The sequence below is a fragment of the Brassica napus genome, chromosome C8, assembly GCF_020379485.1.
Source record: "Brassica napus cultivar Da-Ae chromosome C8, Da-Ae, whole genome shotgun sequence".
NCBI classification, from domain to species: domain Eukaryota; kingdom Viridiplantae; phylum Streptophyta; class Magnoliopsida; order Brassicales; family Brassicaceae; genus Brassica; species Brassica napus.
The window spans coordinates 32,946,633-32,965,573 of NC_063451.1; the positions used below are offsets into that span (position 1 = coordinate 32,946,633).

Genomic DNA, 18,941 nt, shown 5'->3' on the forward strand with positions numbered 1-18,941 from the left:
CTACCAGATTGCTCAGATGGGGAATTTGAGGAAATGCTAAAGGAACAAGATGATGAAGAAGCTATTCCAGCAGATTTAGAAAATGAAAATATGGAGGTGGAGAAAGCACATGTTAAAGGAGATGTGGCGAAGAAGCAAGGAACTCGCAAGAGGCTTTTTAAGCCTAGCACCGCGGGGAGTACGAAGATGAGGATAGCTTCTGCGCTTGTGTCTCCGCGAAAACGAGCTCCGGCAAAGGTAGGTACACTTCATGAAGATCACAGCAAGCACCAGGAGATTAAGGGCACTTCAAACCCGAAGACTGGAATGAAAAATCCATAATTTATGAATCAAATGTCTCTCGTATTGGGTTTAAGTAACAGGGTTTTCAGTTATGGTTTTAAGCTTTTAGTTTTCCAAATAAGCTCTTGGAGCATCTATTTGTTATCTGGTATTATGGGTTTTATAGAGTCGGGCTGTTGGTGTTGTCTTTGGTTGTCGGTTGTGTTTTCACGCTTGTTTGATCATTGGAATAATACTGAGGTTTACAGTTATTGGTACTCGGGTCTATTAGAGATAATTATCACAGTTGAGTCATATGTTTGGTTTGCTTTTGTTCTGGTCTACGGGTTACCTAGGTCTAGGACAAGGATACTTTGCAAAGTTGGACTGGAAAATGATAGGGAACAATGGATTTGGTGGCGGGCTCGAACATTTTTGCAGTGCTATCCTACTTGTATCTATTTTTGTTTCAGGTCGCAATCTCTCCCAAAGGAAGAATGGGATAGAGTTGCAATAATTATGGTCCGGAGATTGAGATTACAATGGAAATTCATGGTGATTCATCGGGACAAAGGTCTATTGGCTTTTGCACTACAGGGTTTGAGCTTAAGGGGAGAAGCGACATGGAGTAGATACAAACTAAGGCCGCTAGGCCTTGTTTTTCAACAAGTGTGGTGGTGGGAGATATGGTGGGCTATTAGAATTGAGTACCTAGTGGTTATTATGAAAGTATGGTCTTATCTTTGTCATTATGGTTTATATAGTTATAATTTTATATGGTGGAAAGATGGAATGGAAGGGCTGATCTTGGCTTGGCGTAAATTGATATCGATTGAATTTTTTCGATGGCAAACTTTAGCTCAGATTAAATTAAGAGGGTTATGGATTTGTGGTTACTTGCAGAGTAAGGCAATGAATATTAATGGTTCTAGACGTGGAAAGGTGTGGAAACCGTTGGTGATCTCAATAAGGAGGTGGCTGGTTTTTTTATATTGTCAACCTCGGGTTTGGTTTGAATGGAACGTATACGCAATTTGGAATATGTATAGACGTTTCTTTTTTGGGCCTAGTGAGTTGTATCGATTTGTCAATGCAAGTAGGCCGTTAATATCCTCAAAACGAATAGGTATTTCAAGTGTAAAAAATTGGTATTTTGGTGCAATAAACTGTTTTGCTGTAGATATTAACTGTGATGATGGAATTGATTTTCTTGGGTATATAATAGTTGGATCTTGCGGTTCACGAGATTGCAGATCTCCTTTTGCTTATGAAACCGGTTTTACATTCTTATGGAGGATAAGTGATAACAATTGGACCATATTAGTGGTATCACTTTGGATTGTTATGGAATGGTTTGGATCACAAATAAAGGAAAATATTTGGAATGTGGATATAGGGTATCATTACACCCATAAACTCGGCTCTCCGGAGCACAAAAAGAACAATTTTTTTTAAATGCGGGTATTGAGTTGGAATTGTAGAGGAATGGGAAGTAAATGGACTTTAAGCTATTTGAGCGAGATAAGGCATAAACATAAGCCGGATTTTTTGTTTTTAGCAGAGACAAAACAAGAGCCAGAGTTTGTCCAAAAATGGCAAGCTCACTTTGGATATGATAATCTGGTCACAATAGACCCAGTGGGGAGAAGTGGAGGATTAGCGCTTTTCTATAATAATGAGTATCAGGTAAAGGTATTATATTCTAGCAACCGAATGATTGATGTGGAAGCGGAGGCACTGGGTAAAACGGTTTACCTTACCTTTGTATATGGGGACCCGGTTCAACAAATGCGGGAACACGTGTGGGAACGGTTAACTAGATATGGACTGGCGAGGTCTGAACCCTGGTTTATTATTGGTGATCTCAACGAGATTACTGGAAATCATGAAAAAGATGGAGGGTCTATAAGGAGTGCGGATTCTTTTATCCCTTTCAATAACATGATAAGGAATAGTGGTTTACTAGAATTTCCGGCTAAAGGAAATAAATGGTCCTGGCAAGGGAGAAGAGGAAAAGGGAAAGGGGCAGTGATGGTTAGATGTCGATTGGACCGTGCTCTAGCAAATGAAGAGTGGCATACTCTATTTCCATGTTCCTTTACAGAGTATCTTGGGATGGTGGCTTCTGATCATCGGCCAGTGGTGGCTTATTTAGAAGATAAAGTTCCCAGAAGGAAAGGACAATTTCGGTTCGATAAGAGGTGGATTGGACAAGCGGGTCTCCTGGAATCAATAACAATGGGTTGGCTAGACCATAGTGAAGGAAGATCAGGAGGGGGAGCAGAGAGTATCGTAGGAAAAATTAGTAATTGTCGTCATGAAATTGCTAAATGGCGGAAAAATAATCCACCCTACGGAAAAGAAAAAATAAATGAGCTACAACAGGCACTTGAAGAGGTACAAATGGATAATAACAGATGTCAAGAGGATATTTTGGAGGTGTCTAGGAAATTACAAGGCGCATACAAGGATGAAGAAGATTATTGGTACCAAAAAAGTAGGAACATGTGGTATTCTTCTGGTGATCTTAACACAAAATTTTATCATGCTTTGACTAAGCAAAGGAGGGTCCGTAATAGAATTGTAGGACTACATGATGCTAATGGGAATTGGATTACAGAGGATAATGGTGTGGAAAAGGTGGCAGTAGGCTATTTTGAAGATTTATTTATTATCACCTCTCCATCGGAATTCGATAGTTTCCTGACAGAGATTACACCGGGTATCACTCCTCAGATGAATCAACGTCTATTAAGGATAGCGACGGAGGAGGAGGTTAAGGAGGCTTTGTTTATGATGCACCCAGAAAAAGCGCCCGGACCGGACGGCATGACAGCATTATTTTTTCAACACTCCTGGCATATTAGTAAGAATGATTTGGTCGAGATGGTGAATAATTTTTTGGTTTCGGGGGCAATGGATGCACGATTAAATATTACTAATATCTGTATGATACCAAAAACGGAGAGACCTACAAGGATGACAGAACTGCGGCCAATCAGTCTCTGTAATGTCGGATATAAAATCATTTCCAAGGTTTTGTGTCAGCGATTGAAAATCTATCTTCCCTTACTCATATCTGAAACTCAATCGGCATTTGTGGCAGGAAGAGTGATTTCTGATAATATTCTTATCGCCCAGGAAATGTTTCACGGATTGCGGACCAATAAAGCATGTCAAGGAAAGTATATGGCAATAAAAACGGATATGAGCAAAGCATATGATAGAGTCGAATGGGATTTTATTAAGGCTTTATTGCAGAAAATGGGTTTTGATCTTCATTGGATTAAATTGATGATGGAATGTATTTCATCGGTTCAATATCGGGTTCTTATAAATGGTCAACCACGTGGCCTCATTGTTCCACATAGGGGTTTACGTCAAGGAGATCCTTTATCGCCTTACTTATTTATTCTTTGCACTGAGGCTTTAATTGCAAATATAAAAAAGGCAGAGAGAGGGCAACAAATTTCGGGAATGAAGGTGGCTCGAGCTTGCCCATCGATTTCTCATTTGCTTTTTGCGGATGATAGTCTTTTTTTTGTAAAGCTCAAAAGGAAGAGTGTCAAACTATTCTTCGGATTTTAAAAGAATATGAGGCAGTTTCAGGGCAGCTAATTAATTTTGATAAGTCATCCATTCAATTTGGATATAAGATTGAAGAATCTGTCAGACAAGAATTAAGGGATATTTTGGGTATTCAGAATCTTGGAGGAATGGGATCATACCTTGGTTTACCAGAAAATCTGGGGGGATCAAAGATTCAAGTTTTCAACTTTATACAAGATCGTTTAAGTAATAGAGTCAATGGGTGGACTTTCAAGTTTTTCACAAAAGGTGGAAAGGAAGTGATCATTAAAACAGTGATTACGGCATTACCAAATCATACGATGTCCTGCTATCGATTGCCTAAAGCAACGGTGAAAAAACTGACAAGCGCGGTATCACAATTTTGGTGGAGTCCAGGGGGAAGTACAAGAGGCATACACTGGAAATCATGGGACAAGGTATGTGTAGACAAAGATGATGGAGGTCTGGGGTTTAAAGATATCACTGATTTCAACACAGCGATGCTTGGTAAACAGTTATGGCGTTTAATAGAGAAGCCAGACACCTTATTTTCTCGAGTTTTTCAAAGGTCGGTATTTTAGGAATGCTTCACCCTTGGAACCGATTCGTTCATATTCTCCGTCATACGGCTGGCGGAGTATTATTTCTGCTAGATCTCTGGTTAGCAAAGGACTAATCAAAAGGGTGGGATCAGGGTCTTCTATATCCGCATGGAATGACCCTTGGCTCCCAACCACTCGCCCGAGACCAGCTAATAAAAATCAACATAATTTATACTCGGACCTTACAGTAGAGTCCCTCATTGACTCTACCTCGCGTACTTGGAATTCAGACGCAATTCGGGCTTTGGTGGACCCTCAGGATGCGAAACTTATAGAAAGTATTCCCCTAAGCAGGACTCAGCGGGTTGATAGAGATGGATGGCACTTTACAAAAAATGGAAAATATACGGTCAAATCAGGATATCAGGTAGAGCGGATTTATCCAGATAGAGAAAGAGTACCAATACTGATTGGTCCCACAGTGGATGTATTGAAGGCTTTCTGCTGGAAAATACGGTGTTCGCCAAAGCTAAAACATTTCCTATGGCAACTAGTGACAGGGTGTATAGCAGTGCGGAAGAATTTACAAGCAAGGGGGATTCAAGGGGATATTTGTTGTGCAAGATGTGGAGCTCCTGAGGAATCAATAAATCATGTGTTTTTTGAATGTCCTCCAGCTCTCCAAGTTTGGGCTCTTTCGAAGATACCATCAAATCCAACTATTTTCCCAACAAGTTCTCTCTTCACAAACATGGATCATCTATTCTGGAGAGTTTTACCATAGATGGAGGATCACCAGTTTGTATGGATACTATGGTACATCTGGAAAGCTAGGAATAATAAAGTTTTCAGCAATTTGGATATGGACCCTATGGATACGCTTAAATTGGCGGAAACAGAATCGACATTGTGGGCTGAGGCACAAGTTGTGAATGACCAGAGGATGCCACCACCAATAATAGATATGATATTGCCGTCGATCCCAGGAAGATGGTGTTTCACAGATGGCTCGTGGAAAGAGGGGGTTACTTTTTCAGGGCAAGGTTGGCTTAGTACTTTGGAAGGTTTTAATGGATTGTTGGGGGCGAGGAATGTTCGGGCTAGTCTTTCGCCTCTTCATGCGGAGATGGAAGCGCTACTATGGGCAATGGAATGTATGAGGAATTTACGTCAATTTCAGGTCACGTTTGCAACAGATTGTTCTCAATTGGTGAAAATGGTTTCGGAACCAGAAGAATGGCCAGCTTTTGCAAATTATTTGGATGATATCAAGATCCTGAAAGAGAGTTTCACCCGATCAGAGCTTATCTATGTACCACGAACGCACAATTCAAAGGCGGATAGTCTAGCACGCAGTGCTAGAAAGCAATCGTCTTTCGTCGTTCACATGGATGAAGATTACCCGGTTTGGTTTACAGAGTCAGTATGAGTCTGTATTGTTGATGACAAAAAAAAAAAAAAAAAAAACTATAATATTTTTGTTGTGCAACTTAAAATTTTGATTAATTTTGTTATTTTTCTGTAGTTTGATTCTTGTCTTAGATTTTTAAACATATTTAGTAAAAGTAAACTAAAGTGTTGACGATTCAAAACTACATAAACAAATATAACAATGATAGTCATATATATATATAAGTTATACAAAATACTTAATTGTAATAGTTGGTTAATATATTTATTTATAATATTATTTGAAATTTCATATTTATTTGTAATATGTTGAGCTTTTCTATAATTTATATGTATAAAAATATTACTATAAATAAAAATATTATTTTAATTTAGTGTTTGACTTTGTATAAAAAATTGAATTGGTCTAGTTACTCATTTTGTGGGTATATTGTGTTACATATATTTCGTCAAATTAAAGTATAACTATTTCTATTCATTATATTAGTTTGGTTGTTCATCTTAAATGTGTAGATCTATTTTGATTTATTAGTAATTTAGTATATGTTAATTTGGAAAAATAAAATTATAAAAATAAAATGATGATAGGTATAAAGTTACATAAAAACATAACTGATAAATTTAAAAAGAGAAGATTATTTCTTTACTTTGATATCAAGATTATTTTTCTAAACTTTCTTTTTTATGAAATCACATTATATATATAAAAATATATTCTTCTTAAATTTTATTAATATTTTATTTATCATATATGTTAATTTGAAAAATATAAAAGGGGACTTAAATAAAAAAAAAGATTAAATTAAAATTTATTCATTAAATATATCTTAATTTATGTTATTAAGTTATTTTGTAATAATTTGAGAAATAGATTTATTTAAATAAAATGCTTAATACTTTTAAAATATATATTATGTTTTTTAAGATTATCTTTTAATAGGGAAGATTATTTCTGTACTTTAAAATCAAGATTATTTTGTGAATTTTCCTTATTATGAATTACACAATATTTTTAAAAGATATTTTCGTTTTTAAAATTTATAATTTTTTTTATTATATTAGTTTTTTGAAAAAATAAAGAAAAAGGATACCTAAATAAAAAAAGAAAAAAATAGAATAAATATTTAATAATAATAATTAGATATATTTGATTCATTAATGGTATCATCGTAATCAACCACCGTGAGAGTTAACATAAACGCGACACGTAAAAAACTGACTTCTAAGATGATATTATAGATACATCTTTTTACAAATGTTTTTAAATTTATTAAACCTGCAAGTACGGCAGAACACTCAGTAAGTCTATAACCTTAAAGCAGTGTCGGCTTAGAACATGTGCTCACAGCACATTTGCACAGGGTCCTGTTTTCTCCTTTGCAAAATTAGGGCCCTATTCCGTTAAGAATTATAAATATTAAGGTCCTAGCTTTTAAATTAACTATAATATAACTAAAGATTGAAAAATAAATAAGGCAGCACATGGCCCTTTTAATATTTGAGCCGGGCCTGCTTAAAAGGTTTGCGCAAGAAGGCTGAAGGAATCACCTAGTTCCCGGTTCACGTCTTGGATTTGTACGGTTTGATTTGATCTCGTGTATCCTTTATGGTCTAGCATAATCCGTGAAGTCTGTATTCTTCGTTTATAGTTAGTTAGTCTTGAGCTTTACAGAGTATTCATTGTGTTTTAGTTTTAACATAGTAAATGAGATTATCTTGAAACTTAGGGTTCAAATGGTGACCAACCGCACCGCAGTGCACTGCCATTAATAGTAACAAATTTTTTTATGCATATCTATTTATCTATATATTTTTCTTATTATTAGAACCACACCACAATTGTTATGCATGTTATCATTCGGATATTTATAGTACAGTTGTAAGATCACCAACGGTTGTAGCTGTTCTTGACACTGCAACAGTTCAAAAATGGAACAGTAAACAACCGGATGTTTAAAATGTTTTTCTTCATAGAGATTTGACTGGTTTATATATGCATCAATCTCTTGGGTTTATTGATCCAGATAATCCATCAACGCTATTTATGAGTCTAAACTAGTTTCAAAAGCATGGTTTAAGAAGTTTAGCAAGTACCTCTTGATATTTAGTTTCTTCTGCAGTAAATTAGATCGATTTCTATTTGCTTATAAAAAGAACAGAGATGTGATTCTGCTACTTCTTTATGTTGATAATATGATTTTGTCAGAAAGCAACAATGACTTAATCAGTTCGTTGCTAGTCTAAACAAAGAGGTCAGAATGAAAGAAGGTTGCAGAACTTCTTAGGCATATAACCACATTTTCATTGAGAGGGTTTTTCTAAACCAAGAGAAGCAGGTAGAAAATCTGCTAGAGATTTCTCGAATGGTGGATTTCTCTCATATGCCTACTTCTCTTCCTCTTCAACTCAATCAGTTTGCTCATCAAGATGAACCCTTCTCGGCACCAACTTACTTTAGGAGCTTGGCTGGTAAGCTTCGATACCTCACAATGACCAAATATGATATACACAGTTTTCAGTCAACTAAAATATGCTTTTCTCTTCTGTTTCTGGTTTCAATTTGATGAAGAGGATCTTCAGATATATTTGTGGAATAACAAGTCATGGAATCTGTTTTTCTATTCACAGTAATTTCACTTTCAAGGCATATAATGATAGTGATTGGTATGGTTGTCTTGGGACAAGTAGGTGTATAGTTTTTTTTTTGTGTATTCGTAGGCTTAAATATTATCTCTTGGGCAGTTCAGACACATCAAACCATTTCTCGGAATTCCACAAAAGCAACGTACAAAACAGAACTCTATCTGATACGGCTGCAGAAATCACTTGGTTAACCAATATGTTTGGCTGACATTTGTGTTCTTCAGATTCACTAGAGCTATGTTGCAATAACTTGTTAACATTATACCTTTTTGCCGATCTTGCTCTACACAAGTAATCTAAGCACTTTGCAGTAATTTTTCACTATGCTGGGGAACAAGTTGCTTTGGGAACTCTCATGGTTCATCATATCTGCTCAACTAGCAAATGTATTCACAAAGTCTTTGCCATTAGAGGCTTCAATGATTTACACTCCAAACTTGGTGTGGCTTCCAAGGCCGGCTCATGGCTAATTATAAGGGTCTTTGGGCAAAAAAAAAAATTTAGATCTTTTAATAATTAAAAATACAATTTTAGCATGATTTTTTAAAAAATATTTATTTAAAATGTTCTACAAATTTAGATATAAAAACATATAAAATAAAAAGCTTAGAAATATATGTATATTTATTTTTGTTTTTAATAAAATTTGGATTTTTTTTTCAAAAAAATGGATTCCTAATATCATGGGCCCCCAGGGCGGTAGTTGAGCCGGGCACTGGTGGCTTCAGCATCATCCACACTAAATTGTGGGGGAATGTTAAACCAAAAGTGATAAGGTTTATGTAGAATCACAAGTTAATAAGAAGTCCTTCTCTTATTCAATCAAATCAAACTCACAAGATCACAAGTCACAAAAGCTCATATGTTATGTCACAAGCTTGACATCTCCATATATATAAAATATAAAGTCCTAAACACACTCAATATAGGATAACAAGATAACTCCTAATCATCATGGACTTTCCTATTTTATATGTAGCTTTATCTTCAAGCTATTCCAAGCTTATCCCAACATTCTCCCCTTTAAGCTTTGAATCATTTTCTCCAACATTTTGAACTCCAATCAAACTTCTCATCTCACCAAACTTAAGTCTTCCAAGAGACTTAGTTAATATATCCGCTCGCTGTTCATTCCCTGGCACATGTTCAACTTCTATCTGATCATTCTCAACACATTCACGTATGAAGTGGAACCTTCTATGTATATGTTTTGAGCGGCCATGAAAGACTGGATTCTTAGTCAATGCGATCGCTGATTTATTGTCAACTCGGATAGTTATTTGAACAATGCTTCGACCAACAACTTCACTTAGCAACTCTTGAAGCCACACGGCTTGTTTGGCTGCTTCTGTAGCGGCCATAAACTCTGCTTCACATGATGAAAGTGCAACGATCTCCTGCTTCTGTGAACACCAAGTTATCGGACTGTCATCTAGGTAAAATACGTGACCATGCGTACTTCTACCATCATCTTCGTCGACATTATGTGAGCTGTCGCTATAGCCTGTTATCTCACGCTTTAATGATCGAGAATACACAAGACCGAGGGAGCATGTTCCTTGTAAGTACCTAAGTACTTGCTTTAAAGCTGCTCCGTGTGATTCCTTTGGTTCCTGCATGTATCTACTGAGAATCCCAACACTATATGAAAGATCCGGACGAGTGTGCAACAAGTAACGAAGACAACCTATAGCTCTTCTGTAATCGCGCTCGTTGATGCCTTTTTCATGTGTTGCCTTTGAAAGTTTTACATTGACATCCATGGGAACAGACGTTGAGTTGCAAGAACTCATTCCAGCTTCATCGAGAATCTTAGCAGCATATCTATCTTGCCTCAACGAGATTCCTGTCTTATGCTGATGAACTTCAATGCCCAAGTAATAGGTTAGCTTCCCTAGATCGCTCATCTCAAATCTTTTTGACATATCCCTTTTAAACTCAATAATGTCTTGATATGACGATCCCGTAACAAGTAAATCATCGACGTACACAACCACGATCAGAACATGCTGCTTCTTGTCCTTTCGATAGAGAGATGGTTCTTTAGAACATCTTCTAAAACTAAGCTCTTGAAGTATTCTATTAAGCTTTACGTTCCAAGCACGAGGTGCTTGTCTTAAACCATACAACGCCTTCTTGAGTTTATATACCTTTCTTTCCTTTCCCGTGATCACAAATCCTTCAGGCTGCGTGACGTATACGTCTTCTTTTAACTCACCATGGAGGAATGCAGTTTTTACGTCGAGGTGATGTATCTCCCAACCATTTGAGGCTGCTATTGCTATAACAAGTCGAATGGTCTCAATCCGAGCAACCGGCGCAAACACTTCGTCATAATCAACTCCGTGTCTTTGTACATAGCCTTTTGCGACCAACCTCGCTTTAAACTTACTGATGCTACCATCTGCGTTCCTCTTTATCTTAAAAACCCACTTCAAACCAATTGGTTTCACACCTAAGGGAAGATCAACAAGTATCCACGTATTATTTTTCTCAATAGAGCCAATCTCATCCTTACATGCTTCTACCCAGACCTCATGCTCCTTTGCTTCATTGTAATCCCAAGGTTCTTCATTCAGAATCATTAGCAGTCTCTCTCCCTCTGCTTCTGCGAGAAGAACGTAGTCATCAAGGTATGCCGGCTTTGAACTAACTCTCGTTGATCTTCTCAACTGAGTTTGTCCTTCACTCTCATCAGTAAGCTCTTCTTCCATCTCTTGTTCTTCTTCATTAACTTCGACTGTATCCGAAATCTCTCGTACATCTTGTGGCTCGGTGTTTGCTTCGTCATTCTCAAAACTTCGCATATCAATAGAGAAGCTGTCGTCATTAGATCCTCTGTTTGTTTCGCTAGAGCCCCATATCCACTTCTTATCTTCCTCAAATACAACATCTCGACTCACTATAATTCTTTTGCTTGTTGGATCGAGTAATCGATAAGCTTTAGACCCGGGTTCTGTTCCTAGATGAACAAGAACACGCGATCGATCGTCAAGTTTCTTCCTTCCTGCGGTTTCAGTTCTAGCATGACATACGCAGCCAAACACTCTTAAGTGTCTCAGGTTTGGTTTCTTGCTGCGTAAGGCTTCATACGGGGTTCCTCCAGATAGGGATCTTGTGGCAATTCGGTTTATCAGATAAGTAGCGTGCCTTGTTGCTTCGCCCCATAACCAACTTGGTACATCCATATGCTTTAATATGCTCCGTGTCATCTCAAGTAAAGTTCGATTTCGCCTCTCCACAACTCCATTCTGTTGTGGAGAGTATGGAGCCGTTAAGTGTCGAGTGATTCCATTCTTACTGCAGTATAGATTGAACTCGTGTGATCCAAATTCACCACCTCTATCGGTTCTGAATGTCTTTATTGAAGCTCCAGTTTCGAGTTCCACAACGTTTTTAAAGCATTTGAATTTATCAAAAGCTTCTCCCTTCTCTTTTAATAGTATTATCCACATGTATCGAGAGAAGTCATCAATGAGTACAAACACATAGCGTTTATGTGCTGGCGTGGCAGGTGTAATTGGCCCACAGAGATCCCCATGAACCAGCTCGAGAGGCTGAGTAGCTCGGTGTAACGTCGCTTTTGGAAACGGAGCTCGAGCTTGCTTCCCGCGCAAGCAAGACACGCATGTTTCTGTTTTGATGTCGAGATGGGGTATGCCAGTCACGAGTTCCTTGCTGATCATCAACTTCATTGTATTTAGGTTTACATGGCCGAGACGAGAGTGCCATTTGTGTGACTCTGTAGCTTCAGAGATTTGAAGAACTTGAACTGTATCGGCTTCAAGGATGACTTTGTATAAGCGATTTGGAGAGCGTGTGGTCTTTACCAGTAGGTGCCCAGTACGGTCATGAAGGTGTAGTTCCTTGTCCTTCATTCTCACTTCGCATCCAGCTTCTGTAGCTTGTCCTAAGCTGATTATATTGCTTTGTAAACCAGGTATATAGTAAACATCTTTTAGTATTTTCTTCTCACCACCATCAAATATGAATCGAATGGAACCTCTTCTTTTGATGTCAATTCGAGAGTCATCACCAAAACGGACTCTTCCGGTTATTCTTTCATCGAGTGTTGCAAAGAACGTTCGGTTTCCGCTCATGTGATTGCTTGCTCCGTTATCAAGGTACCATATGTTTGTTGTATCTTGTTCAGACGCGAAGACACTAGGTTTTACCTTTTGCTCATTAAGATAAACCACTTCATGCATCATTAGTTCGTCGGCGTCCTGAGTATCTTCGTCCTTCTTCTCCACTGTTTCTTGTAGCTTAAGCAACTTGTCAGGACAGTCTTGTGCGTAGTGACCGAGTTTATCACACTTAAAGCAAGTAATATGCGATATATCTCGGGCTTGTCCTTGTCTGTATGCTTCTCGCTGAGCATGGAAGTTGCCGATTCTTCCTCGACCTCTTCCTCTCCAGTTGGATCGTCCTCCACGTCCTCTGCCTCTATTACCGCCATAATTTTCATGTTGAGACTCCATATTTGAGTTAGCATACATGAGCTTGTCTTGATCATCGCCATGCTGCTCCTCTTCTTCTTCACATATCCTCTCTTCATATGCTTTTAGCCTTCCAACAATATCTTCAAAACTTGTGGCATTCAAGTCAAGTACCTGTTCAAGCGATGCCACAATATGAATATATTTTTTTCTTGGCAAGCTTTTCAGAAATTTCTTCACGAGTTTCGGTTCCTCGATGATTTCTCCTAAAGACGCAGATTTTGAGGAGATTTCGGACAGCTTTCCAGAAAACATATCAATTGTATCTGAATCTTTCATCTTGAGTCTATCGAACTCTGCCATTAAGGTTTGTAATCTCGCTTCTTTCACACGTTCAGCTCCCACATGTCTGGCTTTAACGGCATCCCAAACTGATTTTGCCGTATCAAGATCTCCAACCTGTAGTATCAAGGCCTCGGGAATTGATTGAAACAACAAAGCTATCGCCATGTTATTTTTCTCTTCGTGTTTGCTCCCGGGGTCAATTGTTTCCCAAACTTTGTTAACCTTGAGTGCAATCTTCATTCTCATTGCCCAGACTGTGTAGTTAGAAGCATTCAACATCGGAAGTTTTATGGAGGATGGTCCGGTTTCTTTGGACGATGTCTCGCCTTCATCTTTTACGTCACTCATGATTGATGTTTGTAGTTTCTCAAACGTTTGCTCTGTTTCTTGTAGAAAGCTCTGATACCAAGTGTAGAATCACAAGTTAATAAGAAGTCCTTCTCTTATTCAATCAAATCAAACTCACAAGATCACAAGTCACAAAAGCTCATATGTTATGTCACAAGCTTGACATCTCCATATATATAAAATATAAAGTCCTAAACACACTCAATATAGGATAACAAGATAACTCCTAATCATCATGGACTTTCCTATTTTATATGTAGCTTTATCTTCAAGCTATTCCAAGCTTATCCCAACAGTTTAGACGAAGAAAGAGTGTGGACCACTGCAACGATGAACTTGAGTGATAACTGTGAAGAAGAAAAAAAACACTAAAGTTGCTGATGAAATTGGAAAAAAGAGAAGCCTACTTGATCAAACAATGCAATTACTGAAAAGCTGTTCGCTGTACGCGCCAGTTTTACTGAACAAATTTTGTAATATAATCATAGCCACTTGATTGAGATTTAGAGTTTTATTGTCTTTAGTATAAATAAGTCTCCTTGTGTAAACTCTTAAATTAAAAAAAAAATGAAAATGCAGTATTGAGATATTTATTTCTCTGTTACTTCGCAAAGCTTGTCTTTAATCTTACAATCTCCACGGCTAATTGGCTCTTTGCTCATACCTTTAGTATAATATATGACCTTCATCAAAAGTTATTTCAAGCCATTATTTATCTTGGAAGTATTTGTAACACTCGTATTTTTCCAAAAATAAATTAAACAAATAAATTCAGATATTTCCATTTATTATTTCGAAAGTCAACATCCACACCATAAATTCAATAAATAAAATAAACATCCAAAGATGTCAATAAAAACTCTGAAAAAGAAAGAAAAGAAAAGTTCAAAAGCATTGATCCGATACAATCACGCATATTCGTCAGTTTCACCTGAAATGAAAAAAAAAAGAGGGATGAATAATAAGAGAATTACACAGTAAGGTATGAAATCCTAAACCGCAAACCACTAACTTGGACGTAGATCCAAAACATCGACATTTAAAAATTATGGTTTTGCTCTTATAGTATGATCATATGTATTAAACAATATAAAATAGCACTTATCTCAATTAATAACAAAGATGAGGAGATCGGAGTTAGTTCGACAAATAGCCACATCAGTTAGATGATAAGAGTTTTAGAATTTGCTCAGCGGCTAGGGTTCCATGCTGACAACTTACTGTGAACAGACGGAAAAGGAAATTGGTTGTTCTTATTCCATAGATAACTCTATGATACATACATATAAAGAATACAGTGTTAAGATTTATAACCTCTAGAACAGGACATCCATATAATAATCCATGTTAATAACAATCTGATTGTTTTCATCGCATTTATCCATTGAGTCTAATGATTTGATATGTTTTGAGTCAATTTAGCCGACCCAGAAAAATATTGGAAGCTACCACTCCACTAGCTTGTTTTACAAGTACGTGTCAATTTCTATGTTGACAGATCAGAAGCGAAATGGGCTTCTCCTTGGATTTTTCCGTTTTGGCTGTACGCTTTTGGTTATCAAATTGGCCACGACGCAACTAGTTCGAAAGCATCTAAAATTCTTAACAAACAACGCACCGAGAAAAAGAAAAAAAAAACTCTACAAATACTTGACCAACTCTTTTCAACTTTATTTCCAATTTTGTTATTACATGTCCACTTTTAATCATGAAAACATGAAAGTAGTAACATAAAACCCCCAAAAGGGCCAAAACAAATAGAGAAAGCAAAACCACTTGCGTGACAAGCTACGACTCATCACCAGAGGATTCCAGCAACATGGTGTACTGTGTTTTATTTAGGGTTTCTCGAGGAAATGCTGAGCGACGATACGGCGCTGAATCTTACCAGAGGCAGTTTTGGGGAGGTTATCAGTGATGAACACTCTCTTCGGCACCTTGAAAGCTGCAAGATTCTTCTTACAGAACGTTTTTATGTCCTCTTCGGTCACTGTTGTTCCTTCCCTTGGAATCACCGCACAGTTAATCTGATTTACCACCAAACCAGGAACAAAAGTAGTCTGTTATTAACCGATCTACACATTATTATTAATGCGAGTTCGCGTAATGTTTTCATGATTAAGCAGGATAATCTATCTGTATAGTCTATATCCCTAACCTCTTAGGTATAATGCGTGATAATAGAGAAGCTTAAGCAGGGGGGGTTTTGCTTACCTCTTCGCCATATTTCTCATCAGGAACCCCAAACGCAACTCCTTGAGAAACATCAGGATGAGTTAAGAGCACTGAATCCACTTCAATTGGGGATATTTTCTCACCTGTAACAGAGATTGAAATTCTAAGTTATAGACAAAGTACTGCACATAATAATAGCCACTTTCTTTGACTAGTTTCTACTGGTACATCTTTTCTAAGTTCTTATTTGTTGGGCGTTTCTCTTTGACACGTCTAACCACGCCATCTAAACTGCTTGACATAGACTAGTAGTTTTGTGAAACAGTAAAGCCGTCACATAGAGTAAATGAAACTCACCTCCACGGTTAATAAGCTCTTTGATCCGACCCACCAGATGCAAATACCCATCGGAATCAAAGTAACCGATATCACCAGTGTGGAACCATCCAAACTCGAAACCTGCCTTGTTGGCATCCGGATTGTTCTTGTAACCCTTTGTCACATTTGGACCTCTTATACAAACCTCTCCCTTGCTATTTGGCTCTTGTATCTCCCCTTTCTCATTAAGGATCGCCATTTCTTGACCCACTGGTTTCCCAACAGACCCAGGCTTGTGTGGACCTTCCTCAGGTAAAGGATTAGAACTCATCAGGTGGGTTGCTTCCGTCATAGCATAAGCCTCTAGAACCGGTGCTCCGAAAGCTTCCTCAAGCCTGGACAATATCACCTGACCAAAACCAAGACAAACAAAACCATTACTTTGTTGAGAATATGAATTCACAAACGCATCAAAAATTGCCTTACCGGAGCCAAAGAAGCACTGCAACTCCTAATGAACCGGAGTCTAGGATACTCCGGCTCAGGTTGGCTGGCGTGGCGGTCCAATATGATCTGATGAATGGTGGGAACAGCAGTATACCACGTGGCGTCATACTTGTTCATGTCAGCCCAAAACGTTGTCGCAGAGAATCTACCAGCAGCGGGGAGAGTCACGGCCGCACCAGCTCCAAGCGAGCTGAGCAATCCGGCTAACAATCCATGAACGTGGAACAGAGGGAGAACAATGACAGTCGAATCAGACTCGGTGAGTTTGTAAACCGATTTAATGTTCTTGACGGAGGAGACAAGATTCAGCTGCGTGAGCGGTACACCCTTGGGACGGCTCGTGGTGCCGGAAGTGTGGAGGAAGAGAGCAGGATCGTCGGGGCTGTTAACGAGCTCCGAAGCTGAGTCAGAGACCGAGTCGGAATCGGCCACGGAGAGAGCGAGGTTCGAGCCGGCGTCGAGGAGCGTGGCGGTGACGTGAGAGATGTTGAGCTTCGAAGCTGCTTCTTGAGCCGGCGCGTTACCTTCTTTAGAGGTTACTAACAGCTTCGAGTCTGAATCGGAGAGGTAAAACTCGAATTCCTCCGCCGTGTACGCCGCGTTCAACGGCGCCGCCGTGGCACGAGCTCTTATCACCGCCAGAAACATAATAACAAACTGATAAACAAACAAAAGTCAAACTCAAATCATCCAAAAAAATAAAGCAGCGGCGCGTTGAGTTACCTCGACGGTGTTGGGGAAAGTGAGAGCCACCACATCGCCTGGCTTGATTCCGGCGGCGGAGACAAGGCGTGAAGCGGCGAGTTCGATTAGATCGTTGAGACGCGCGTGAGTGAGATCGAATTTTCCCGAAACCGAGAGCGCTCGGCGATCGGGGAATTTCTCGGCGACGTTCTTCAATAGTCCGGTGAGTGTATCGCTCTCCATGGTTAAAGACAAAAACACGAGCAACGATGAGGAAATGTGATAATAGAGCGGAGAGGAACCGCGATATTTATAAATTTATATCTTAGTTATTATTTACATGTGTTGCTAAGAAAAAATAATTATTTTATATGTAGGATCCTAAAATTATGTAACGTGTCATCATCGTAACGGCTTTGCTTATGATCGTGTGGTCATTATCTCTATCTGCCTAAATTATCTTTTTGGGGCAGTCTCTACTATTAAACCGACGTTTCGGTTTTTGAAAAGGTTTTTATTAGCTTTTATGATTTCCGGTACAGACCCTGAATCGAACAGCTTAACCCGATGGTAACTTACTCTGTGTTTTTGCCTAACCCATTAACGATCTATGAATTATTACATAAGAATACGAAATACTTCGATTTTTTAACTTTGGTAGTATAATATGTGTGGAACCAAAACTATAACACATACATATGTACATGTAATGGTGGGGCAAAAGCATTAGACTACACTACAGTATTGATTGCGAGGATTGTATATTAATTGTGTTTTAACTTCAGACAAACTGAAGAAAAGCTTTAAACACCAAGGAAAAGGTGATAAAAACATTCTACTTCCTACTTCTCAAATTTATTAAGCATACATGAATTATTGTAAGGGCTTTTTCACATGTGTGACTCAGATTACCACGTGTCAAAGATGCTCCTGCGTAGCACTAGTCACATTTATTAGTACAAAATAAAAAGAAGATAACCTTAAGAGATGTTGGTGGGTGGGATAAACCGATTGTACGCACTTCGAAGTATATTTCTTTAGAGTTCTCGATTATTGACAAAGAAAAAAAGCCTTTCAAAAACGAAGAAAAAGATGAGATAGATATAATCTCATGTATATTAATCGAGTATCATTTAAAAAAGTTAAAACCTTAATTTAATTTTGTATAAATTAAAAATAGATCATGTTTAGGTGTCACTCAATTTGTATGTCAATTTAGCTTACGTGACAGATTAAGAATCAATTGAAAAAAATATTGGTCCAAATTCAATTAATAGGAAACATTATATTAACCCAAAAATATAAGAAATGTGTATTATTCTTTAAATAAAAGATATAGAATTACCTAATATGATTAATATATATATATGATAATTAATAACTACGAATAATAAAGATTTGATAACATTTTTTGCATCCTTCTTCATTTTTTTTAATTTTATATTATTAAAAAAAATAAACAATCACATTAACCATATAATAAAAAAATAGATTTTTTTTATATGTTATATTTTGAATTTTTTAAAATGACTTTAAATTATAAAAATGAGGAAACTTTATATGTTATATTTTAAATTTCTTAAAACGACTTTAAATTACAAAAATAAGAAAACCTTATATGTTATATTTTTCTTATATGCTAGATTTTTTTTGGTGTGTGGTAGTTGCTGCTGCTGCCTGAGGGTAAACTGGAAGGAGC

At 37.7% G+C, this 18,941-nt stretch overlaps 1 protein-coding gene across 1 annotated transcript; it reads right to left on the bottom strand.

The window, feature by feature from the left end:
• Positions 1-15,205: 15,205 nt before the first annotated feature.
• On the bottom strand, positions 15,206-17,579 carry LOC106447717 (oxalate--CoA ligase). Its single transcript, XM_022711061.2, has 5 exons — positions 17,282-17,579; positions 16,538-17,215; positions 16,091-16,460; positions 15,773-15,876; positions 15,206-15,585 (listed from the first exon to the last, which is right to left on the bottom strand). The coding sequence occupies exons 1-5, from the start codon at positions 17,483-17,485 to the stop codon at positions 15,397-15,399; spliced, it is 1,545 nt and encodes a 514-aa protein (XP_022566782.1). The 5' UTR covers positions 17,486-17,579; the 3' UTR covers positions 15,206-15,396.
• Between the last annotated feature and the right edge of the window lie 1,362 nt (positions 17,580-18,941).